We start from the raw sequence: 26,484 nt of genomic DNA on the forward strand, positions 1-26,484 counted from the left end.
CTATAACGTTAACAGTGAAAGGGAAACATGTATATAAATGAAGCACTGAGAGGTAATCATTGACTGCTACTACATCCCTACCTCTAGTGATACAAAGTTAAGGGGAAGGAAACAATATATCCACATATGTGGGTACCCACAGTCAGTGTATTTTAGAAACAGATGTCTGGTTCTGACTCCAAGGGCAGAGTGCCTTGGAGTCTCCACACTATCAAAGGGCCTTTTTTTGAATACTAGCTTTCTGTAGCTTTTACTTGCCTCTAAAAACACATCCAACTTCTACCCTTTTTATGATAATGTAGTTAGTTTATTTTTATTTGGAGAAAACCAGGTGCTTTAAAGGTTTGAAGTGAGGCTAGAGAACGTGATAGGTAGAGGCAAAGAAGAAATGGAGTAGCAGCTGGGACATGGAGCTAGAGAGTGTTGCAGGGAAGGTAAAGGGGCGGTGGGAGTGGAGGTAGGGAGCGACTTTTTAAATCTACTCTTCATTTACCGTAGATCAGAATCTGTTTCAATCTGTCCACCTTTCCAACGCAAAAAGTGAAATATGGGAGGTCAGGAATTGGGGTTGCCCTTGGAGAGAGCAGTTACCTGAGGCTACGGTTTCCCCAAATACTCCAAGAGGGATGGGAAGAAGGGAATCCACATCTGGCTTTGAAGACTAAAGGAAGGGCTTATTCTCTCCAATTTCTGTCCTTTCCAGGCTCCTGGAATTGGTGCCTTGGCGTTTTCGAGAAGCGTAACGTTACTGAGAGCCCAACTGCAGACTAGACTACGTTTCATACACTTTTCTTCTCTCTATTCTATAAAACTACTCAATAGATCAAGTCAGCCGCTTGCATCTCTTATCCTCCTTCAGAGAAACCTCTACTCCAGACAACCTGACCCCACCAGAACTGGTATATTGCGCTGCCCCCGTTGCAAAAGCCACCAGAATGCCTAGCAAAGGAAAGCTCAGTTCTAGCCTCATTTACCCCTCCTCAGGGCCCATCTATCAAGAGAGTCCTCCCAGATCGCTGTTCACCCGGCTCTGCTCTCCTCAAAGAGTTCTTCCCAGTTTTCCTCTGCAGACAACTCTCCCTCTTTCGCCCCGCCCACTTCGTACCAACCTGCCCAGTTCCTTCGCCCCGCCTCCCACTTTACTTGGCCCCGCCCCGTATGTTCGCTCCTCCCTCTCTCCTGGAGAAGCCCGCCCCGTTCCTTCGCCCCGCCCCTCAACCAGAACCCATCCCACCGGGTCCCCTTCCTCACCGGCCGGGGCCCGAGTTCTCGCGAGCGTGAGAACCCCGGCCGGTGGGGGAACTAGGGGAAGGCGGAGCACGGCCGGCGGGCACCGAGGGACGGGGCGGCGCTGGAGCCGCGGTGGGGCCCGGGCGGGCCGGGGCTCTGAAGATGGCGAACGTGGGACTGCAGTTCGTGGCGAGTGCCGGGGACGCCGACCCGCAGAGCCGGCCGGTCCTGCTGCTGGGCCAGCTGCAGAACCTGCACCGCGTGCCCTGGAGTCACCTCCGCGGGAAGCTGCAGCCCCGAGTCACCGAGGAGGTGAGCTGGGGCCCGGGTCCTGGCCGGGCCGGGCGGGGCTGCGCGCTACCCTCCTCGAACCGTGCACCAAGTTCCGCCTATTCCTCCCTCCCCCCGCATCTTACCCTGGGCCCATGGACTCCCCTTCTTCCATCTGGAGCCCTCGGAGGGAGGCTGTCACTGTAGCTAAGGGCCACTATGCATCCCCTCTCCAAGTCTCACCGCCCCATCGACTCTGGGGCCACAGGGACCCTCCCCATCAATATCCACCCTCCCCCCAGTCTTACAGCCTCACCCAGGCCAAGGGTCTGGACCGCCCGGGGTCGGAGGTGCAAGGGAAGGCCCAGACCCGAGGAGGAGGAAGGAAGGCTCTGCCATGGCCCTTGGAAGTGGCCCCTCCTAACCCCAGCCCCTCTGATGATTAGGATTTATCTGCAGCCCTCTTTACAGGCCTAGGGGCCAAGCCGGACATCCAGCCTCTGCTCTGGCTCTGTGTACGGGATTAGGTTGGGGATGAAGTGATTTGAAAGAAATGTTCATTCCCTTAAACGCTGGAACCCCTTACTTTTGTATACAGCTTTGGAGCCCTCCTTTCCAGACACACGCTCTCTTTAACCCTGTTTGATAGGGAGGACGCTAAGTCTTATCTTCCTTTTACAGATGAAGAAACTTAGGCCAGAGGGATCTGGGCCCACAAGCCTTTTTTTCTGTCTCTTTGCCCTATGTTCTTTCTACTCGATACCCTGACCTTTTTACGGAAGGGGCCATTTCTCTTTCTTTTTGATTCTTTTCTTTTTCTTTCTTTCTTTCTTTCTTTTCTTTTTCTTTCTTTCTTTCTTTCTCTTTTTTTTTTTTGGAAGCTCAGCCCCAATTTTACATCTCCTTGGAATCCTGAGTTGGGTGCTCAGAACAGGATAACCCTGAACCCAAAACATAGTTTCCCCTCCCCCTTCTTTTTCTGGTTTTGCCTTCTGCTTGGGTAAGCTGCTCTCCAGGGTATCTGTAGTCCTGAGGTTCTTTGAGGATGTGAGTGATGTCACCCAGACCGACTCCTCCCCTTCTTCCTCTTTTAATGTCACTTGGAAAAAAGGAGGGAGAAAAAAGCCTGAGATTTGAGTCTCTCCAAGAAATGAGTTTCTAAGGGGTTTGTATTTTCCTGATCCTGTTACCAGAGGCCCAGCTTTGAAGTTTTTCTGCTATCTGATTTTGCATTTTGGAGCCTTCAGGATCTGGCTTTCAATTTGTATTTTTGGAATGGAGCCATTGGCTCCTTCCTTCCAAAGACATCAGTTAACATGACTCAAACCATTTGTAATTTAGAAAAATTTAGAAACCAGGCCTCATCTTGGCCTTTTAATTTTGACCAGAGGCATCTGCTTAAATCCTACAATGGGAAAGAACTTGATGGGGAAAGAAACTTAACTCCAGCAAGATGTGATGTATCTCTCTAATTGCCAAACAGTGGCTGCCATGGGGAAACTGTGAAAATGCATGGCCTTTTAGAAGAGCACAGTCTCACATACAGGAATGTCTCTTACTGCTGGCATTCTGATTTTTTCATGTCTGCTCTCTCTTTTTCTCTGTTCCACCCTCCTAACAGATTTGGCAGACTGCGTTAGGCACACTCAATCCCAATCCTACAGACAGCTGTCCTCTCTACTTGAACTATGCCACAGTGGCAGCACTTCCTTCCCGAGTGAGTCGGCACAATAGTCCCTCAGCAGCCCAGTTCATCACCCGACTTGTAAGAAATTGCCTTCCAGGGGGGACCAACAGATGCATTTTGGTAAGTAAATCCTGGAAAATTGAAGGAATAATTAGGCATGGGCATATTTTTGTTTTTTGTTTGTTTTTTCCCTTGAGAAGTTTCACTTTTTTTTTTTTTTTTTTTAATAATTTGTTCAGTGAGTAACAGTAATGAATACAAATATTTCTCATGTTCAAAGAACAAAATAAAAAGAGGATGATATATGAAACTGTGATTTTCTGTTACCTAGGTGTTTTTTAAAATATTTATTAAATTTAACAAGAGTGTCAAAATTGTCTTGTCACATTCTGGACTTTAAAAAAATTTTCCTTGGCATCTTTTTCATGTATTATTGGCTTTCTTTTCTTTCTATTTTTATGTCATTTTGCATTAATTCAACATTTGCTCTCCTTCCCCCCAGACTAACTCAGCAGATTGGCCATGGCTGAAAATATATATTTCATTCTGTACTTTATCATTCATTCTCAGCCCAGAGGAAAGATCACTACTCCTTTGAAATCATGATTGGTCAAAGCATCAGAGTTCTGTAGTCTTTCAAAGTTCTTTTCTTTTACATTACCATGGTCATCCTGTAAATTATTAGATTGTTTATTGTTTATTATGTAATGCTTAATGTTTATGTGCTAAATACCCTGGCTCTGCTAATTTCACTACACTGTCATTCATTTGAACTAGATGGCTTTCAGGGTCCACAATTTTATAATTCTGTGATTTATTCTTCATGTCACTTTTTTCAGAAAGAAAAATGATTTAATTAAAAATTAAAAACTTTTCCATTAATTCTCCAAGGGAGTACTGGCAAGGGAGTTCACTTTTAGTAGGAAATGTTGCATTTTCTTGTAGTCTGGATTTTCTTTTTTCATCTGGCTCCTCAAGACATGGATTGGAATAGCTGGTTTTGATTTTTTTTCACCACAGTTAACAAAATTCACTTACATTCCTATATTGGAAATTGTCAGGGCTACATTCTCATATTTTAAATGAAGATTTCCCCCTTATAATTCAGCAAGCATCTATTAAGTCTTTGCTTTGTTCAACTTTGTTGTTGTAAGTACTGAGCAAAATGAAAAGGTAAATAAGACAGTCTACCTTACTTTGCTATTTGTATCCCTTGCATTTAATATAATGTTGTGCACATAGTATGTGCTTAATAAATCCTTTTTTTCACTTAAAAAAAAAAAAATAACAGCCTTTGGCCTCAAAGAGCTTTGGCCAGTGGGGTGGGAATGTGATTCATATGTAAAAGCCAAAATACAAAACAAGAAAAATCTTAGATTCATAATCCCTGGAATTAGTCAATTACATTCTGACTTCTTCCCTCCTCTCTCACTTCCACATTTTTGTGTTGCAGATGGTCTGTGAACGATCAGAAGTATTTGCTTCTGCTTGTGCCCTGGCCCGAGCTTTCCCCCTTTTCACACACCGATCTAGTGCCTCAAGACGCACAGAGAAGACTGTCACTGTGGAGTTCTTCCTGGTTGGACAAAACAATGGCCCGGTGGAAGTGACTACGCTAAAAGTGGGTATTGGATTCCAATTATTTCATTTTGATCTCAGTTCAGGCACAGATAATCATTATTAGGACTCATGGCCTGGGAATGATTATCCTCATTTTCTGTAGGAAGAGCTAAGGAAATCAAAAAGGTCTTTTCAGAGTATAGCTTCTTGGACTTTCTTGGACCTTTGGTTTTCTAATAAAAAAAATAATTGTCACATCTGCTTTTTTCTAGCTAGGGAGTTACTACCAGTGGCCTTCAGAGAAAGAATGTCTCTTATTACCTTTGAGATGACTTTTGTGATGTTAGTGCATTATGTACTGTTGGCTTGTTATAACAGGGATAGATGAGTAATGGCCTAGGATAGTTCTCATAATAACATCTGCAATTTCAACATGTAGATAGTTTCTACTATTTACCATACACTACCACAACTCATTCATTTTCCTTAAAAAGCATTTGAATTGAAAGGTAGTGGGGGCATTTTGGCAGGGCAGAAAAGGTTACATAGATATAGTTCATATTTAAATTGTAAAATGCAAATAAGCCTTTCACTTAAAAAAAAAATTTAACTCAGTATGAACTGAGACTAATTCAGCAAATTTGGTAGTAAATTGGAGAATGGGCATGGGATTGATTGAGCCTTACCAATGCATGGTCTGCCATGCTTTCCAGGAAAAGGCCAGAAAAGTTGATGGGAAACTCACCAGTTTCCACATTTTCCTCCTATCTCTCATCAGCAGCCATAGAGTGATTCCACTTTTATTTTTCCTTTTAACATTGACTTCTTCCAAATCAGCATGGAGCAAAGATAGTTTGTTTCCTTTCCCTCTTTCTTCAGGAAAAGGTGATTGTTCCTCTTCAGATATACTGTTCCACTAAATTCCATCTTTTACAAAACGCCTATCTTTTCCCTGTTGTTTAAGTTGTGTTAACAGTTCAATATGTTGTAGCCAGCTTAATATCAGGAGTTAGAAAGAGATGGGAATCTGTGGTGGGTGAGGAGGACTTGAAACCATCTATCTCCTTCCTCAAGGAGTCTAATCAACAGACTTATAACCTGTCTTGTGACATGTTCACTTTGAGGTTTATTCTTCAGCTGTTGTGTGTTTAGTTAATGGGTAGCTGATTCATTTATCCTCTGGTTAACTTATCCTTGTGGCTCTTCTGTGTTTCCAGTGTTTGACCAGTGCAACTGAAGGTGTGAGGCTGGCTGCCCGAATTGTTGATACACCCTGTAATGAGATGAACACAGATAACTTTCTTGAGGTTTGTAATGCCATCATGGCACACTGGGCTGCAGGGAGGGAAGAGAAGCAATTTGATGGAGTGAGAATAAGAGAATGGTGCCTTAGTAAGGTAACTTTATCAAAAGCTTCCTGGCTGACTAAGCTTTTTCCATTCTCAGAATAGTCATAATCATCAGCAAATGGTGCACCTCTCGTGCACAGGGAATTAGATTTGGTTACTGAGAATACTCAGCATGTACTTGTGCAGCCATGTAGGGACCTTGTGGTAGTTCTGGCCCAGCCCCTGTGGCACCTGGAAAGGGAGCTGGATCCAGGGTCAATTCCTGGCGTAGCATTTAGGAACACAAGCTCTTGTAGCCTCGTTTTCTTCACCTACAAAGGGAAGGGGAAGGGGTTCAGCTAAGATGGCCTTTAAGGTCTCTTCCAGCTCTCCAACCCATAGACCTAGGAGGACAATTCTCTTGAGTCCTGGGGCAAGTCTCTGGACCTTGATTTCGCCATTTGGAGGACTTCCAAGGTTCTTCCCACCTCTAGCATTCATATATGTAAGAAGATACAGTTCCTGCTCTTGAAAAGTTTACTGTCTGGTTGGGATGTTGGGAGATATAACCCATAAGAACACAACTGAAGTCAAGAGGGCCTAAGCAAGACTCTTTGGAGGCATATAAAGGAGAATTAGGAAGGCAAAGGAGAATCAGTATTCTCATTCAGGTAAACCTACAGTCAATGGTTTTTCCAAAGCTTTTACTCTCCTGGTTTCTGGGTGCCTTGGCCTTTAGAGAGGTGTTAGTCATTCTTATAATTCCCCTGGTAGGATTAAAAGCATCATGATCTCCCTCTAGTGTTTAATCTCGGCCCAACTCAAAGAAATGAGGATCCTCCTTTTTGATGCCGCCTCACTGTCCTTGGATTCTGTGTGACTGTTAGTGGCTGTTGGCTAGGCATGGAGGAGCAGGTGCTCTCAACCATTCAAAAAACATTTAATAGTTCATTGTGTTCAGAGAAGTAAGTTTGAATCCATCTGTAGCTTTTTTTTTCTCTTTTTTCTACAAAAACTTCTAGGAAATTAAAAAAGTTGGAAAAGACCTGGGAATAGTTCCAACCATCATCCGGGATGAAGAACTAAAACAGAGAGGTTTTGGAGGTAGGTCCCATGATGAATTCTTGCCAAGGACTGGCCTCAGTGCATCTAGCTGCAACTCTCTCCTGAGTTAGGTATGTCAGCCACACAGTTAGGTTGTCACAAAGGCATTTTATTCAATCTTTCACATAAGATCAGAAGGAAAATATATGCCTGTCTCTGGTGTAAGCCAAAGCAAATCCTGTAAGAGAAAAGAGGCAGTCACTTTCTGAAGGTTTATTTGTTCCATTGAGCATTAAAATCCTGTTTATATCTCTATTTTCCATGTCATTTTTGGAGGGGGAAGAGCAAAAATGGAAAGAATTTATCTGGAAAAGATTTGGCCCCAGGAAGTACTTTGCTTTGGATGACAAAATTAGATATGGATCAAGTAACTTAATGTTATCCAAAAGGGACATCCCTAGGAGGCAGTGAGTTTCACCTCATTTGAGGTCTGTAAGTAGAGTTTAGCTCAATGATGTCAAACTCAAATAAAAATGGATCTTTTCAGGTACTTGTTGACTTAGAAAATTTCAAATGAACATTGTGTTTTTATTTTATTAAACATTTCTTAACTATGTTTTAACCTGATTTTCAAAAGGCTGAGAGTTTGACACTCTGAATGCTATTTGGGGATATATTGTATAGTTTCTGGGATAGACCAGGTGGAGGTGACCTCCGAGTTTCCCTCTGTATATGAGTTTGCATCCCTTGAATCACACTGTGAGTGTGCTGAAAAGAGGAGTCCAAAGCTCCTGAGAGGTGGCTGCTCATCTCAGATGGCCTGAGAGAATTTTTGTTAGACCCTCCTTTGATCAAAGGATTTATTAAACATTAATAGTTTAACAGCCAGATACTGTGCTAGGTACTTGATTACAAAGACAGAAAAAAAGCAATTCCTGTCCTCAAGAAGCTTGCAATCTGTTGAGAGAAACAACATGCACATACCTGAATGTCTACAAGTGTGAGCCAGTGACTGTGGTCAGGACTGTGTTGGTGGTGGCTTCATAAATGGATCTCTCTGCTGCCTAATAGGTATTTATGGAGTTGGCAAAGCTGCTGTGCACCCCCCTGCACTGGCGGTTCTCAGTCACATGCCTGAAGGTGCCACTCAGACCATCGCATGGGTTGGTAAAGGCATTGTCTATGACACCGGGGGACTCAGCATTAAAGGGAAGGTGAGATCCTATGACTGGCCTTGAGGGCTATATTGGGGCAAGAGTCTGAGGCATCTTTGTCTGAGGTGCCCCTACTCCTAGAGCCGAAGGAGTCTGGAACATGCTTCTGAAGAGCTGGATTGGGAAGAGGATATAAGGGGCATCAGCAATATAGGGGCAGAGTCAGTGCCCAGGCTGAGGAGTTGATGGTTTTAGTACCATTTTCTGTTTCTGACACAGTGGTCTCATAGTTTGGGGAGGATCTTCTTTTGAGTGTAGGCCCCCACTGAAACTTCTTCCTAGCCCAGAACTCTGCTCATGCTAAATACCCCATAGCCCAGACAGAAGTGTGACCAGTAATGAGCTTGAGATAACAAAGCAGCTAGTTTAGAACAATGCTCTCCTCCTTTTCCAGTTCTGTTCCCAGTTTTGCTTGGGACCTCAGTGAGGTTGCTGCTACCTTGAGTACTATAAGTCATTAGAGAGAAGGGTGGTTTTGAGATCACAGAATTATTACATGGAAGCTGAGGGAAGTGGAAAGGACCCTATGAGGGTAGGACTTTACCTATGACCATGTGTTTGAGGTCTTAAGTGGGCTTTAAGACTGTGGCTGGTTTTTCACCTATTCTCCTTTCCTCTGTGCGGACAGACCACCATGCCTGGCATGAAGCGTGACTGTGGAGGAGCAGCAGCTGTCCTGGGAGCCTTTAGAGCTGCCATTAGACAAGTAAGTGAGGTCTAGTAGCTGTCTTCATCCTGTAGTGAGGAAGCTTTGTAGGCACCTCTACTGTTATCTACCCAGACATCTAAGCCCTGACACTTGGTGACAGTAACAGAAATGATGATAGAGGCACAGATTTGGACCTTTAAAGCTGGAAGAAACTTTAGGAAGGCATCTCATTCAGTCTTCTTATTTTCCAGAGGAAAATGAGACTAGGCAAGTGGGATGATTCCCCCATGACATGCAACTAGTAGCCTTGGTACTGGTTCCATATAACCACTCTACAATAAGTGTCCTTGCATTTACCCCGTGTTGAAACATTTAGACCAGATGATTTTCAATTTTCATTTATTTCTTAAGCCTGGGAACCATTTCTATTCCAGACACCTGTGTATCACTTCCTCCTTTTCTTGTCTTTGTCAAAATTGAACTAAACTTTTCAAGGGTTGTAAAGTACTCACCTTTTAATGAACAGTTATGAGGGAAATCATGTAAGAATTAGCTCAGTTTGATGGAAATGAAGTGATTTATCCATCCTTGGTCACATGATTAGTAAGTATCAGAGCTGGGATGTTTGCAGCTCCTGGCTCCAGCAGTAGACCTTAGATTGAATCAAGGTGGTGAATAGCAATGATAACTTATCTTTTAAGTTTACATCAGTAGTAGGAGATTGAGTTATAAATCCAATAGTAGGTGAGTATCTGGTTCAACAGAAAGAAAGCTTACTCCTGCAGATAGGGAAATTGCAGACCTGAGGAGGTTATTCTGCTTGAAATTCTAAGCTGAAAAGCCAGGAAACATTTTAACTTTTAAGTTGACAATAGGTCCAGAAAAACAAAGTTTGTGGATGTAAACCAAACACGAGCCCAACTCATTAACAATTTTGATATTTAGTTTTAAGAGCTAATTAAACATGGAGAATTTTAAATTAATATTACTTGCTAAATTCTTAAGCTGTCATTCACCAAAGATTTCCACTGTCCTCTCACATCAAACACCAGCCTTTCTAATCAGTCATCATCCTTTATTAAAACACAACATGGAAAGGAACAAGGATTTTGCCTTGTTGAAAAGCCAGCACTGCTCAGCTTCATTCCTAAGGATCCAGTAAGATACACTGAAGTTGCAGGTACCTTGAGAGCTTATAGTGTTTGTCACCAGTTTTTACAATGATTTTCTTCCCCGGACAAAAGGACATCAGCATACTTGCTTCTAAATTAACCTGGTGGAAAAAACTTATTTAAAATTAATTCTTCAGAATGAGTCTTCTGTTATTTAGAGGATATTAAGTTTAATCCTAAAAAACCTTTTTGGACCAAAGTAGACTGCTCCCTTCAATCCTGGCATTAATTTAATTCCTTGCCAAATTAATAACTATGTAAAAACTATTGGATTCAAATGGGAAAGGGGTTTTTAGAAGTAGATAATGATCTTATCTGAGCAACTGGGTTAGCCTATGGGCTAAGAACTTCTTTGCCAGCACTTCATGGTTCAGCAGTGGGTTGACTATCAGTTTCTTCCCCTGGCCAAATGGAAAGAGATCAGCATAAAGCTGCTGCTAGAAATAGCAATTGGGAACCACTCTGAAGGAAAACAGTCTGATGCAGCCAAAGAGGCCCTTATCTCCATTTTAAATTAGAGATAACTTAGACTTACTGAGCAGTGATTTCCCTTCAAGAAGTATTAGAGGCTCAAAAGAGCCTTCATCCTTTTGGATTAATGTGGGAAATCTGCACAAGATGTGGCCACTTGCCAACTTCCAATTCCTCAGCCCTGAATTATGCTTTTCACTTTGTATTGAAACCATACCAGACCCATCTGATGCTAAAGAAAATGTAAACCTTGTGGATTAATCATTAGAGACCTACAGTTGAAACCAGACTGGAGAGGACTGGAGAATATCTTAGTTCAGTTACTAATGTGATAGAATTTCCCATCTCTAGTAGTTGTAAATTACATGCAGAGTTCTAGCACCTAGAGACTGCTGCATTTAAATGAAGGTGAAGGTGGGTAATTGTATTTCCCCTGTGGGCTTGGAAGTTTTTCTTCCCAGGCAAACTTATAAAACATTTTTAAGATACTGATATTGACTGATTTATTATATTAGATATATAAATACTAATTTGTAGAAGCTACTTCAGGGTGGAAGGTTATAAATAAAAGAGTAATGAGACATATAGTTAGATCTCATTAATTCTATGGTTAGCAATTTAAACTTTTGATCATTTAGAAATGGAACCTAATGTATGTAATGATGTTGGACAAGTGACTTCCCCTCTGTAGAATTCAGGTTTTAGAATTCAGTTTTCCTGTCCATTAAATTAGGGATTTGACTGGCTGGTTTCAAAGATCTTATCCAATTAATATATTCTTCTACCTTGTGAAAATTGTGATGCTTTATCCACCTAAAAGAAGCTAATTTCAGACATCTAAGGAAGCATCTGAGATAAAGCTATAAAGGATGGAGCCTTAACAGTTTTTATCTTTCCTTCCCTTCTCTCACATTTCAGTGAATTACCTAATGATTTTGTGGAGGTTCTTTGATTTAGTGAGCTTATAAAAATTTTCTCAGTAAAATAAGGCCTAATCTTAGAATGGACTCTGTTCACTGTAATACTTTTTTGGAAAGTATTAACTTTGGTTTTCTGATATGTGGCCAAGATGAGGAAGTTGAAAGAGACATTTATTATTTCAGTTCTGTGGAAGTTCAATAAGAGTAACTCATCTGGGAGGGCACAACAACCAGTAGCCATTTAGCTTGCATTTTTCTTTTTTATAGAAATCTGGATTTTTAGAATTTAGCATCAGCAAAATGAAAAAGTCTGGAAAAAGTCCTTTGATGCTGATTTCTAAAAGCCCACTATTAGTAATTAATTTCTTTGATCTTAACCATTGCTATCAATCAACAAGTATCTATTAAGAGCCTATTGTGTACCAAAACAAAATAAACAAAAAGTGGGCAGCTAGATCACACAGTGGATAAAGCACTGGCCTTGGAATCAGGAGGACCTTAGTTTAAAACTACTCTCAGAAACTAACACTAGCTGTGTGATCCTGGGCAAGTCACTTAAATTGCGCCAATTGCTCCACCAAAACAAATTGCCTACTATGCTAAGGCCTAGAGATAAAAAGACAAAAATAAAAGTTCCTTCTCTCAAAGAGCTTACATTCTGTCCTTATGATCTCTTTTTACACATACAGTAATCTCTGAGAAAGGTAACATATATAGATATTATTTAAAGGATGGATGAATTTATCAGATCATTTCATTCCTTTTATTGGATATTAAGGGAGAGAATCTTGATGGGGAACTGAATATATGGGTATCAAGGTCTTTATTTGATTCTTCCATCTGCCTTAGCTTTCATACACAATCAGTTGCCAAATCTTATTGCTTCTGCAGTGTCTCACATACACATCCCCTTCTCCTTATTTCCATTCCAATCATCCTTTTTTGGACTCTTGATATAATCTCTTCATAGGCCTCCTTTATTCTCTGCCCCTTTTCAATTCATTCTCTTTACCAGAAATCAGATAATCTTCCTTATATATAGATCTGTCACTCCTCCACCGAAAAATATTCAGTGATATTCTTATTACCTACCAAGAAAAATTCAAATTACTCTTCACTCAAAGCCCTGTACAGTCTTTAACCAGCCTCACCTACCTGTTTTCAAACTTTATTTTATTTATCTCCCCCATCATTTAGCTAAGGTGGAATACTCTATGCCTCTTAACACCCCTGTTCTTTTCTACATTTTCTTATATTTTGCCCACAATAAATAATCCATTCACCTGGACTCTGGAATGTCTCCTCTCCCTCTATCCCAACTTTGTTTCTCCCAGTCTGATATCTTCCCTACTGCCACCTACAAATGTGCCAGAGCCACCTTTGTCCTACATCAGCTCAAGCTACTTGTTCTCACCTCCCTTTTAAAAAGAAAAAAAAAATCAAACAAAAGTCTACATTCCTTCCTATTATTTGCTTTCCTCTCACACCTCAACTTCCTTCTAGTCTTGACTTCTGACTGCACTCTTCAAAGTTACCAATGATCTTTCTACTGCAAAATTTTGTGGTCTTTTCTAAACTCTTATGCTCCTTGACTTCTCTGTTGACAACTCCCTCTTTTTTATGTCCTCCTTGATTTTTCACTACTTTCTCCTGCCCATGTGACTACTCAGTCTCCTTTACTGGATCATTATCGATGTCCTGCCCCTAACTTGAAGTGTCCTCTCCAGTTTGTCTTAGATCATCACTCTTTGCTTAGTGATCTTGTCTATATTCATAGGTTCAGTTATCATTTTTACGCTGATGACTGTCAGTTATACCTCTCTTTTTTTATACCTCTCTTTTTTTTAATTAACTTTATAACAGAACAAAATTACATGGTTATTTCAGTCTTGAGATTTTGAAAGTAACTCACCGTATATTATCCTCAAAACAAAAGTCCAAAAAGCTTAGGAATTGTGAACAGGATTATGAAATGAGAGACAATATTACTATCATCCTTTCAGTAATTCTAGTTAATGCTGTTATAATCATCTTCAATTCTTCCCTCTCCCTAGCCCCCTCTAGCCAATGTCAGTTCCTAAGATTTGTTTATTGTGTCTCCACCACATTTCTCACGTTCTCTTTTAACTCATACAGCCACCATCAAATGTACAGATCCTTTTGGCCCTTTGCCTGAGCTATTTCAGTAGCCTCCTAAGTAGAATTATCAATATCCAGGCTCTATAAGCTAGTCACCTTTAGTAAACGTCACAATTAGTAAGCTTGGTCATCTTTAGTCACTTTTAGTAAGACTACTAATATTCTTTTACTAAAGGATAGGTCTGATTATTTCATTTCCCTATTCAAGAACCAAAAACAACTTCCTATCCTCTCTAGGAAAAAAGGCAAACACCTCAGTTTGTAATTTAAAACTCTTTCTCAGTGTGACTTTAAAGAAATTTTTTTTAACATTTTATTTTATTATTTATTTTAGGCATTATTTCCTTTTTAAAATTTTGAATTCCAAATTCACTTCCATTCCCACCCATTGAGAAGGTAAACAATATACTATCAATTATGCAGGTGAAATCTTGAAAAATATATTTTCATATTTCAGTCATATTTCAAAGTAAAGCACTTGATAAAGTGAGAAAATATATTTCAGTTTGCATTCAGAGTTAAATTAGTTCTTCCTCTAGAAGTGGATAGCATTTTTTCATCCTTTGTCCTTTATTTTGGATCATTATTTCTTAAGTCTTTCACAGTTGATCATTATTATAGTATTGCTGTGTATATAATGATCTTTCATTTTTTCTTATTTCACTTTGCATCACTTCACATAGGTTTTCTTATATTTTTCTGAAAACAGCCCACTTGTCATAATCATATGGAGCAACTTGTTCAGCTATTCCCCAAATGATGAGCATCTCCTCAATCTCCAGTTTTTTGCCACCACAAAAAGAGCTGCTACAAATGTTTTTATATATATAGGTCCATTTTCTTTTATTTCTATGGAATACAGATCTAGTAGTGGTATAGCTGGGTATGCATAGTTCTATAGTCCTTTGGATATCGTTCCAAATTGTTCTCCACAATGATTTGGACCTATTCACTAGTCCATCAGTAGTTCATTACTGTACTTCATCTCCTCCAGTGTTTGTCATTGCTGAAAAATGTGAGGTGGTAACTCAGAGTTGTTTAATTTGCTTTGTCAGTAGTGATTTAGAACATCTTTTCATATTACTATAGATAGATTTGATCTCTGATTCTGAAAATTGCCTATTCATATCCTCTAACCATTTATCAGTTGGGGAATGGCTCTTTTTCTTATATATTTGACTCATTTCTATATTCAATATATATTTGAGAAAGAAGGCTTCTATCAGAGAAACTTGCCATAAAAATTTAGATATTACTTCATTATCCATGGTACTTTTCACCTAATGTAGTTTCCTTGATTATTTAGGTATATTTTTGCTTTTGCTTTGTGTGAGATCATGATTTTTACCCCTGCCTACTTCAGCTGAAACATATTAGATTCTGTTCCACTCTTTATTTTAACTCCGTGTATCTTTTTTTTTCAAGTATGTCTCTTGAAACCATATAACATATGGTTTTAAATCCATTCTCTTTTTCATTTTATTGGTGAGCATCCTGTTTACATTTATGGTTATGCTAATTAACTGTGTATTTCCCTGCATCCCATTTTCTTTTGTTTCTTCCTTTTTCTCTCTTTTTATCCTATCCATTCCCAAAAGTCTGTTTTGCCTCTCACCACTGCTTTCCCTAATTCCCTTCCCTTTTAAAATCCCTCCTCCTTTTCCCTTATCCCCTTCCTGTCCTATTTCCTTATTGGTAACTTACATTTTTATATACAACTGAGTGTGTGTGTGTGTGTGTGTGTGTGTATTCTTTCCTCTTTGAACCAATTCCAATGAGTGAGATTCAAACATTGCCTATCCTACCTCCCTTCATTTTCCCCTCCATTGTTAAAAACTCTTCCTTGTGCATCTTTTTTTTTTTTTTTTTTTTTTTTTTTTGAGAACAATTTTCCCATTCTACCAATCCTCTCCCCAACTCCCAGTGCATCTATTTCTCACTCTTTCATTTTTTGGGAGAAATCATTCCAACATAGTCAACTCACACTCATGTCCTCTATATGAACTCATTTTAACTGGCCTAATAATGATAAAAGTTCTTAGGAGTTACATGTATCACCTTCCTAAGTAAGAATGAAACAGTCTAACTTTATTGAGTCCCTTATAATTACTCTTTCATGCTTACCTTTTTATACTTCCATTGTTTCAATATTAGATTTTCTATTTAGTTCTGCTCTTTTCATGAAGAACACTTGAAAGCCTACTATTTCATTAAATATCTATATTTCTTCTGGAAGGATTGCATTCAGTTTTTCTGGATAGGTTATTCTTGGTTGTATTCTTAGCTCCTTTGTCTTCTATAATATCATATTCCAAGCCCTCTCTTTCTTTAATGTAGAAGCTGTAAATTGTTGGGAGTTTTCATATTAGGGTCTCATTCAAGTGACAATTGGCAGATTCTTTCAATTTCTGTTTTGCTCTGTGGTTCTAGAATATCAAGTTTTCCTTGATAATTTCTTGAAATATGAAGGCTAGGATCATGACTTTCAGGTAATCTAATAATTCTTGTTATTTCTATTCTGTCTATTTTTCAGACTCATTTTTGCAATGAGACATAACATTTTCTGTTTTTTCATCCTTTTGATTTTATGTTGTTTGGTATTTCTGTGTTTGTTTTTTATTTCATAAAGTCAGTAGCTTCCATTTGTCCAATTCAGTAGCTTCCATTTGTCCAATTACAGTTTTTAAGGAATTATTTTTTTCCCAGTGAAATTTTGCATCTCTTCCCATTTAGTCAATTCTTGTTTTTTTAAGGAGTTCTTTTCTTCGGTGAATTTTTATACCCTCTTTTCCATTTGGCCTGTTCTGCTTTTTAAGGAGTTCTGAGGAATTCTGTTCTGTGGATTTTTGTCCCTCTTTTACAATTTGGTTAGTTCTCTTTTTTAAGGTGTTCTTTCTCATTAAGTCAGTAGTTTCCATTTGTCCAATCCAATTCTAATTTTTAAGGATTTTTTTTTTCTGAGAGATTTTGCATCTCTTCCCATTTAGTCAATCCTTGTTTTTTAAGGATTTTTTTCTTCAGTGAATTTTTATACCCCCTTTTCCATTTGGCCAGTTCTGCTTTTTAAGAAGTTCTGTGGATTTTTGTCCCTCTTCTTTTAAGGTATTCTTTTCTTCAGTATTTTTTGTGCTCTTTTTATCAAGCTGTTAATTATCTTGTCATAATTTTCTTTTAAACTCATTTCTTTGTCCAATTTTGCCTCTACCATGGTTATTTTTTTTTTAACTCAAGAATTCTTGTTAGGTTTGAGTCCAATTAACATTTGTTTTTGAAGCTTTGTTTGTAACTTTTTAAAAAATATTGTTGTTCTAAGATTGCATATTGGGCTTCCCTGCCATCAGAGTACTTTTTTGTGTTCAGATTCTTTTTTGTAACTGTTGTTGTTGTTTACTCATTTTCCCCTCTATTTCTTGATTTTGTACTTTATGTTCAAGTTGGCCTCTGCTTGCCTGGGGTGAGGAATTTCTCTTCCAAACTAAAGGTTTTTTTGTACTTTTGTTTTCAGAGCTAGTTCTAGGGTCCGCAAGTTTTTGAAGATATTATATGATACTGGGAGAAGTATGGTTATTGCTTTTTTGGTTTGTGCTCTGTTCATCCAGAAAAGGTCCCTACTCCCTTGTGATCAACCCTGGAACTCCTCTCCACCCTGGAATTGTGACTGAGAACTGTATATGAGCAGTAGAGTTACCAGTCAGATCCAGCTGTAGCCAGTGTCAGCAAAGGGTCCCCTGTAATCTCTTTCTGACCAGTTAGTTAGTTGTCTGATCATACCCTCTCTGGGCTGACAGCTCCTGAAAGTGTCATTACCACTGGACCTGCTGTTGCTGCCACCACACACGTATGACTCCAGAAAGCCTCCAACCTTTCTGCCATTTTCTTAAATTTTCTTAATATTCCTGTCAACTCTTTAAGTTTTCTTAGGCTGGAAAAATGTCTCATCTGACCTTTTGTTGGCTCTGCTACTCCAAAATTTGATTTGAGACATTATTTAAAATTGTTTAGAGAGGAATGCTGGGAGAGGTTAGCTGTATGTCTGACTTTAATCTGCCATCTTGGCTGCGCCAGTGTAATTTTAGTCTACATTCCAAGGATTCCAGCTCAGATCAGCCACGTTGGGCATTCTGGCCAAATTAGCCTCCTGACTTTCCCCAGAACTCTACATTACATTCCTTGCCTCTGGCTGGTCTGTACTTCTTCCTCTAAAAGTTTTCCCTCTAAAAATATTTGACATCCTTCAAGACCTAATTCCAGGATTATATCCTCTAACCAACTAACTTTCTAAACTAGCCTTTAGTTGTTAGCTCTTTTTACCTCCTCCTGAAATTATCATGTATCTGCTTTTCTTTTTATCTCTAGTCCTTAAGATCAAAGATTGCTTTTTGTTTTACCTTTATATCAGTGCCACATGGTAGAAACTTTTAAGTATCTTTTGGATTGAATTTGTTTGGTGAAGTATTATTCAGCCTTTAAAACCCATCTCAAATAAACCTTCTCCAAGAAGCATACCAGTACTTTGTTTGACCTTTCCTGGCATATTTCATGTATGCATTTTAGACCTCTTTGATGTACTTATGTGTTCTTTCTCTGCCTCTATTCCAACACCTTTCCTCCCTACTCCACCCCACACATGACTGTACATTTCATAAGGACAGAAATGATGTTTCAAATAAGCTAAGCCTAGCAAAATATTCTGCATGCTGTTGACACTCAATTAGTATTTCTTAAATTTGTCTTTGAAAGCCTTGGATTAAACTTCTCTCAATAAATAACAAAGATGCCTTATAATATTATAATAAATCTATTGGGGCTTTTACTTTATCTTTAAAAGGAAATTATTCCACTTGGATTTTGCTCAGTACCATGATGTTTAATCAACACATTATAGGATAGCCATGTATCTCAGAACAGTTTATGGAACTGCTGATCCCTTTCTGTCTTCTCCTAAAGAGGAGGGAGACATCTATCTAGGTCTTCTAACAGGACACAATGGAGCCACTATAAATTTTATTTTGAATTTTTACTGATGTCTTTTGTTTTTACATTGTTTTTCACTTCCCATTGTCTTGCTTCCTGCCCTCCCACCTAAAGAGCTATTCTTTGGAACAAAATTGGAAAGGAGAGAGGAAGCAGTTTGAGAAAACGAATCTACATGTTAGTCAGATCTGACTTTATGTTTTTGTCCCCCTTCCACAGTGCCCCACCACTGCAAAGAAAGGTAGAAGGTACATTTTTATATCTCTTCTTCAGGAACCAAGCTTGGTCATTACAATTTTTCACCATTCAATTTTGACTTTTGTTGTTACTTTTTCCTTTTACATTGTTATGTTATGGTCATTGTGTACATTATCTTCCTGGTTATACTTTTTTCATTTTGTATCGGCTCTTAAGTTTTTCCCATATTATCTTGGTATTTATTCCTCATTGTACAATAATATTGTCATATTAGCGTGACCTAATTTATTTAGGAACTTTCCAATCGATAAATACCCATTTTTTCTTCAGTTCTTTGGTATTACAAAAAGTGCTGCTGTAAATATTTTGGTATATATGGAACTTTTCTTTGTATTTCTGACCTTGGACTATGTGTACATAAAATCATACTGAAAGGCATGAATATTTTAGTCATTTTTTTTCTAGATTGCTTTCCAGAATGGCTATACCAATTTACAATTCCACCAGCACTGATTTGTACATCTCTCTTTCCACAACCAAAAGATTATTCCTATTTTTTGTCATCTTTTCCAATTTGCAGTTGTGGGGTATTAGGTGAAATCTTAGTTCTATAGATTTGTGTTTCTTTTATATTATTCTTAATAGTTTTTAGTCCTTTTTTGGAGAACTTTTCATATTCTTTGGTCACTTAATCATTGGGGTCTAGGACATATTTTAAAATGCGTTTTGTCTTTGCTGATTCCATGAATCACATTCCCAGAGCCCCCTATTTCATTGTTAAAAACTTAACTCTAGTTTCAACTTCTGAGCTAGTTGCATTATTAGGCTAGTTACCTTAATTTTTGAGATTCAATTTCCCCATCTATAAAATGGAATATGTTCCACCTGCATCTCATGATGGTTAAAGTAACAGAGGATTCATGTAAGATTAGTAGCTACATTTCACATCTGCAGTTGAGCAGAATAGTCAACCCTGGGTACAAGGAGGAATTTTTGGTCTGATACTAGCCTTTATTTTAGAGCTTTTTGAAGCTAGCAATAAGATTTTTGGTTAGGGGAAAGTATTCCAGAGTTTGGGAAAAACATGGAGGTTGCTCCTAGCTCAGTATGAGGGAAGGATATGAAAAGTGAGTAGGTGGGCTTTTTCAAGGGTATTCTGGCACAGATTTTTTTTAAAAAAGCATTTTGCTTTTGTCAGGGCCATGGGCCAAATTTGCAATCTAGGTAGATGAGAAATGGTTCCTTCAAGACAATGTTTTAAGAATCCTTTAGTAAGGTGGTAAACCAATCTACCTCTTGCTTGCTCTCAGTCCAATTTCTTTATTAAGAAAAAAACACGAATTCAGAGGCAAAGCCAAGCTAAAAATTCATGTCTTTTCACTCCCTACCTTCATTTCAGCTTCAGAAAAACTCTTTGACTTTGGATGATTCATCTTCCATGTAGTCAGCTTCTTTTGGAAGTTGTCTTTCATGAATGTTTGGACTTTAAAAATCCCATTTGATTTTCATACCCACTGCCTTGTTCCCTCTGAAGTTCCCTGCAGGACTGAGGAGGCCAGCAGGAAAATAAAGCATGAGCATGATGTAGGGATGTTCCAACCAAGTCCTGACAGGATGTAAATGATCTTACTCTGGTTACTCCCAACCATCAAATGTACCTTCTTTCAGGGTTTCAAAGACAATCTTCATGCTGTGTTTTGCTTGGCGGAGAACTCTGTGGGGCCGAATGCAACAAGACCTGATGACATTCACCTGCTGTACTCAGGAAAGTAAGGTTGTCTCCATACTTTCCTTGAATGCACCTTTTCCATATAATTTTGTATTCATCATTCAATCTTTTCTTTTCTCCCCATTTTATCCAGTGCATATTTTCATCACCAGTTTTTGTCAGAGGTATTATAAGCATTAATAATCCTCTGCATTTTCATAGCACAGTATCTATAAACTTATTTGGTAGTGAGTTACTTTGAATACTTTACATCCTATCTATTGACTGACTCTGTAGGTGCTGTTAGGATAATAGAATTGGTAGATCCTGAAGCCCCTACTCTGTCAGCTGAAGAAATTAAAGCATAGAACATTTCAGTGGCTGTCCAGTGATCACAAAGCTGGGGGTATGAAATGTTCTAGTGATAAAGATGGTCAAAGAAAATGTAATAATAAAAATTTAGCCTGCCTACAGAAACACATATAAGCATTTTTAAAACTGATTCGTACTTATATAGTTAATATTTTAGAAGGGAATAATCATTAGGACTGAAATTTTTCTGATAGTACCCTAGTCACATCACAGAATATCAGAATTTTGTAGGATAGTTTAGAAAATGCTGATCTGGCATTTTTATTGACAAAGTGTTTTCTTGTCAGCTTACTTTTCCCTTAAGATGTAGATAAGAGCAGGTGGTATACTCTCAGTTAAGCCTCAGGGAACCAGAATAGTACCTTGCAGACCCAAGATTGGAAACCAGGATTCTGGATTCAGGAATTTTTCAAGATTGTATGGCTATAGTATCCCCATTTACAGTTACCATCAAAAAGAACTTTGGCTCTAAAGTGCTCATTTATGTGCAGGTAAATTTGTCTAGGGCCAGGCAGCAGCAAGACTGAGAACATTTTGACTTGATACCTTCCTGAGGTGGGAGGACCCTTCTCAAATTAAGCTAAATAGAAATAGTGTGGTGCCATGGATACAGCCCTGAGCTCAGATTCAGAAGACACTGGCTCTAGTCTCAGTTTTACCATCTGTTCCTCTTGGACAAGCCCCCTCACTTTCCAGAGACTTAGTTTCCTCATTCGTGAAATGGGCATCACAATATCTGCTCACTGGAATTGTGGTAAAAATCCTGTGAGATCCTGTTATTAAGATTGGTTCCATGCAGCTAGAAGGGATTATCATTAGGTACTTCCATTCCCCGGGAGCCTGTAAATGACATAGAATGTTATTACAGAATTAGAATGAGTTCTGTCTCCCCAGGACTGTGGAAATCAACAACACAGATGCTGAAGGCAGACTGGTGCTTGCTGATGGAGTGTCCTATGCCTGCAAGGACCTAGGGGCTGACATCATTCTAGATATGGCTACACTTACTGGAGCTCAGGTAGAGGAGGCAGGGCAGGTTTCTCCAGAGGGCTCTGGCCCCATGTTCCTAATGCTTGGGTTGCCAATCCTATGACTCACTTCTTCCCTGTGTCCTAAAGGACATCCCTTTGTTTGAAAGTGGAATTTCTTGAGGTCTAGTGGGGGAGAGGGAGAAGCTGCTGTTTTTTCTGTGTCTCAAACCTTACCAGTTTGAGGCTGAAGTCGTCAAGAAGTCTGTTGTTTGCTACAGACAGGTGAGCCATCTTCTCTCTTTCTATCCCTTTCTGTGTCCCTTTCTGTATTTCTTTGTTTTTTTTTTGTCCCGCTTTTCTTTTCCTGTCTTCCTATTCTCCCCTCCCTACAATTCTAGGGAATTGCCACAGGGAAGTACCACGCCGCTGTCCTCACCAATAGTGAAGAGTGGGAAGCAGCATGTGTGAAAGCTGGGAGGAACTGTGGGGACTTGGTGCACCCCCTGGTCTATTGCCCAGAACTTCACTTCAGTGAATTTACCTCGGCTGTTGCAGATATGAAGAATTCAGTGGCAGTAAGTTCATTTTCAGAATCTTAAATCAAATTAGCATCATTGACTGAGACTCATATAAGGTTATCAAGGTGTCTGAGCTGAGTTTGATAAGGGAATAGATACACAGAAAAGGGAGGATGCTGCCTTTACCCTTGAGGAATATAAGTTTACAAACATACATACATGTATGCCTGAGAAAGACATGCTATGATTGGGTCATAGTTCCAGGAACTGGTAGGGGAACAATAAGAATAAGGGGAGTGGGATAGTTGCTCTTCAGTAGGGCTGACTAGAGTGGACAGGAAGCATAGTGATTAGGTGAAGGTTTCTTGTTTTAAAGGATAAGTAGAATGAAGGGGAAAATATTCCAGATTCAGGGGAAGAGCATGAGCAAAGAGAAATGGGAGTGAGGGAAATAGGGATGCTGATGTAACCTAGGTATACATGTGGTATGTAGTATAGCTTGGATCGAAGACTTGTTTATATTTGCATGTGTTTTATCTGTCTGATAGGAAATCTTTGTGTTCCCGTTCTCCCCACTCCTCATCCTGGTGGTCTTAGAATTATAAGTGATCAGTAAAACTTTTTTTTAACGTAGAGGAGCTTTGTATCTGGGTTACTGTGGCATGAATTTCCCAAGACAATAGTATCCATACTTCTTGGAAATAAGCAAGACAGACTTAAGCTCTGGAGCTTTATATTGGCACCAGAAAACTGTCACTCACTTGTGGTACCTGATTAGGTTTAAGAATTATGAGGCCTTTTATAAATTCTCACCTATCTTCTGCAGATCAGTAAGACTTCTCTGCAGAATGTAATATCTTAAACTCTTCCCAGGACCGAGACAACAGCCCCAGCTCCTGTGCTGGACTCTTCATTGCCTCCCACATTGGCTTTGACTGGCCTGGCATATGGGTCCACCTGGATATTGCTTCCCCAGTGCATGCAGTGAGTATCTGAAATTTCTCTACCTTGTTCTCTACCCTTTCTTTCTAAATTATGCCTCATTATTATAGGTGTGTTTGATTTTGCTTTCTCTTCCTGTCTCTTGATTTGTTTTTAAATTGTTTCTTCAACTATCCTATATTTATATTTCATGCAAAAGCCTCTCTTTTTTCTTTCAGCCAAAGCTTTTTCCTTCCATATTCTTGGGATGGTTTTTGGCTTTTTGGCTGTGATTCAAGTTAACCTGAAGCATGTTCTATCTTTAAGACTCATTCAGAGTAATTCAGACTGTCACTGTGAGTGGTTTCCACTGGAGTTGAGTCTCCCTGGAACAGAACAATTGACACATGACCTGTATTCCTCCACTGGGATGCCTTAGTGTATGATCTTCAGTGTGTTAGGGGCCTAACTCCTGCTATATTCCTGGCCCAGCAGAAAGCCAGAGTTGGGGGAAGAAGGGCAGTGATGTGGACAAGCTGAGTTTAACTTTCTTTGCCTAGTAGAAGATGGTCATTCTTGAAGGAAGCCTTTTGCCATAAACCTGTTATAGCTATTTTTATTCCTCCCCCCAAAAATAGTCCTTGATTATCCAAAGAAAACTTAAAATTGGTTTACAATGACTTGATTCTCAGTAGCAACAGCAAAATCACTGCCTTCTTTATGATATTTATATAACACCTTCATGTTCTTAACTCAGTCGTGTAACTGATTTGCTTTTAGGGGGAACGAGCTACAGGCTATGGTGTGGCTCTCTTGCTATCTCTCTTTGGTGGAGCCTCTGAAGATCCACTCCTGAACATGGTATCTCCTTTGGGTGAAGATGCAGATCCTCAGGGAGACATGGAGAGAGACTGCAAAAGGCGGCGCCTAGTGTGATCTTTTCCTACCTTAGCCCACCCCCAGGGCCCAGACACCTGTAGGGTCTCTTACCTCACTTTGCACTGATTAATTTTAAGCAACTGCAAGATTCTGCATTAGATATTGGGATTTTTTTACTGTCATGATGATGAAATTGCTCCTTCCTACTTTTTAAGAGGTTTGGGGGGTTAGGAGGGAGGGAAGGGAGGATCAGGGGTTGTTTGGGCTTCTTGTTGTGTGAGTTGCTGGTTCACACAGTTACCTAACAATTCGGTTCCCTTGGCTTTTGCAAACTTCACTAACTCCCAAGAAAAGAAGGAGAGCATGACCTTTCTCTGTGACCTCACTTCAGCCTCTCTCTGCTCTGAGTCTATGGTTCTGCAAAGCAGCTACCAAGCAAAGAGTTATTCACTTTGCTTTCATGAGGTCCTCTGACTCAGGTTCTTGAGAAAGCTTCTGCTTCTCAAAATGCAGACAGGAGGAAGGAGCTACCCTGATTGCATTTCTAGCATCAGCAGTCCCAATGCCTAGCACATCATAGCCTCCACTGCTGGCTGCAGGTCTCTCACCTTCTGTGAAGTGCTCTACCTATCCTTTTATCCTGCTGCCCAGAGAAAAGGTGCACAGAGCCTAGGCCAGGCCACGACTTCAGCTAGTGCTTCCCTTTGGAAGGACAGAAAATATTAACTATGATGGATCCAGACTTGAGAATCAATTTCATCTACAGAGTAAAAGGATTCTTTTGCTCTGGCTACTTATAATTTACTTAAGATTTTATTAAATTCTCTCTGACTGATTTTTTGACTTTTGTCTTTTTATCATATTGGTGTATGGGTGACCTTGAGCTCTCTGACATTGTATATCATCAAAGAACTAGCTCTGGCAAATCCTACCAAAATGGAAAAGCTTAATGTATGAGTGTGGTGAATGGAGTTTCTGTCATACTAATCTTCCTAAGGATCCCCATCAAGAATAGGTTTTTTGTCCAAAGTAATTCTACTAGCTGAATTATTTACTAAGTATGGATAGATTATACCGCTACATGAATGGAGAGCTCATGTGGCTGAAGTTACATATGATGGAAATGTTAAGAATCCTAGAAGAATTAGGTCCTCTGGGAAAACAAGACTCTGAGAATATCATTGGCTACATAAAATAAGTGCTCAGAATTAATTTGTATCTTCTATCAGCTCCCTGTTTCCTTTGTGAGAATTATGGACTAACCCCTCATGTGTGTTTTACAACTAGGGATCCAGGCCTGGGCCCAGCAATAAGGTGCCCAGAGAAGTGGCTTATGGCAATCTCCCTGAAGTGTCCAGTCCTGATACAATGCTTTCTTTGATTCTTCCTAATCAGTTTGCATATGGAGAACAAACATGAAAGTTCTGGACTAGTCTGTTTAGCTTCATTTCTCAATATGAATTCTAATAACTGCTTCAGAGAGTTTTCAGTGGCAAAGTTTACTGGAGAACATTATTTGTTCATTTTGAGTTCTGTGAGACTAGGTAATGATTACAGGTACAAAGCCCCTGGACCCTAGCTATGAAGTTAGTCTAAATCCGTTATTTGAGGCTTCTTATTGTGCCCTAAGTCTGCTTAACCTTTGAGAGGCAGCTTAGCATAAGAGGCTTCTGAATTTGAAGTCACGAAGACCTGGGTTTGAGTTATGACCAGATAATAACCTGAAGAACCTGGACATAAAGAGAAGACATAGCACAGTAGAGGGAGCTCTTGGATTTAGGCAGAAAGCTTAGGGGACCAGTCCTATTTCTGCTACCTATTACTTAGGACTCGTCAAGTCATTTAACTTCTCCAGATTTCAATCTCTTCATCTGTAAAATAAAGGATTAGATAGCCTCCAAAAGCTTTTCCAGGTCTGAATCTATGGCTGTGACCCTCTGAACCTCAGTGCCCTCATGTGAGAAGTAATAGCACTGACCACACAGAAGTACTGTGAGCGTCAGATGGATAAAAAAAGGCACTGTTTCATCCGTCTGTAGCACTTTGCAAACCTTAAAGCCCTATGTAAATGTGAGCTATGAATTACTTTTCCTAAGTAAAAGCCTTCTCAGTCTTATTTGGACTTGCAGGGCACAGCCTGCAGTTTAATATGGAATTCCTTCTGCTTCTGGAAGCCAAGCTCCTCCTCTCATTCAGATTTGTGGTTGGTCATGGAGCCACCTGAGGAAGGTCAGTAAAGGAAAGTTCAAAACAGCCTCT

The 26,484-nt window shown here is 39.5% G+C and overlaps 1 protein-coding gene across 1 annotated transcript; it reads left to right on the forward strand.

Moving 5' to 3' along the window:
• Positions 1–1,216: 1,216 nt before the first annotated feature.
• NPEPL1 (aminopeptidase like 1) lies at positions 1,217–25,060 on the forward strand. The gene is made up of 12 exons (XM_074288698.1): positions 1,217–1,542; positions 3,122–3,307; positions 4,641–4,808; positions 5,965–6,054; positions 7,098–7,179; positions 8,191–8,333; positions 8,962–9,039; positions 20,525–20,625; positions 21,831–21,954; positions 22,306–22,482; positions 23,299–23,409; positions 24,127–25,060. Exons 1-12 carry the CDS (start codon positions 1,393–1,395, stop codon positions 24,280–24,282), a joined length of 1,566 nt encoding a protein of 521 aa, XP_074144799.1. The 5' UTR covers positions 1,217–1,392; the 3' UTR covers positions 24,283–25,060.
• Positions 25,061–26,484: the final 1,424 nt, after the last annotated feature.

This window comes from Sminthopsis crassicaudata, chromosome 2 (assembly GCF_048593235.1).
Source record: "Sminthopsis crassicaudata isolate SCR6 chromosome 2, ASM4859323v1, whole genome shotgun sequence".
Lineage (NCBI taxonomy): Eukaryota > Metazoa > Chordata > Mammalia > Dasyuromorphia > Dasyuridae > Sminthopsis > Sminthopsis crassicaudata.

Coding starts and splice junctions, on each gene's coding strand:
- NPEPL1 (XM_074288698.1), top strand. CDS start 1,393: ATGGCGAACGTGGGACTGCAGTTCGTGGCGAGTGCCGGGGACGCCGAC. Junction 1,543..3,121: donor AGCCCCGAGTCACCGAGGAG/GTGAGCTGGGGC, acceptor CCCTCCTAACAG/ATTTGGCAGACTGCGTTAGG. Junction 3,308..4,640: donor GGACCAACAGATGCATTTTG/GTAAGTAAATCC, acceptor TTTGTGTTGCAG/ATGGTCTGTGAACGATCAGA.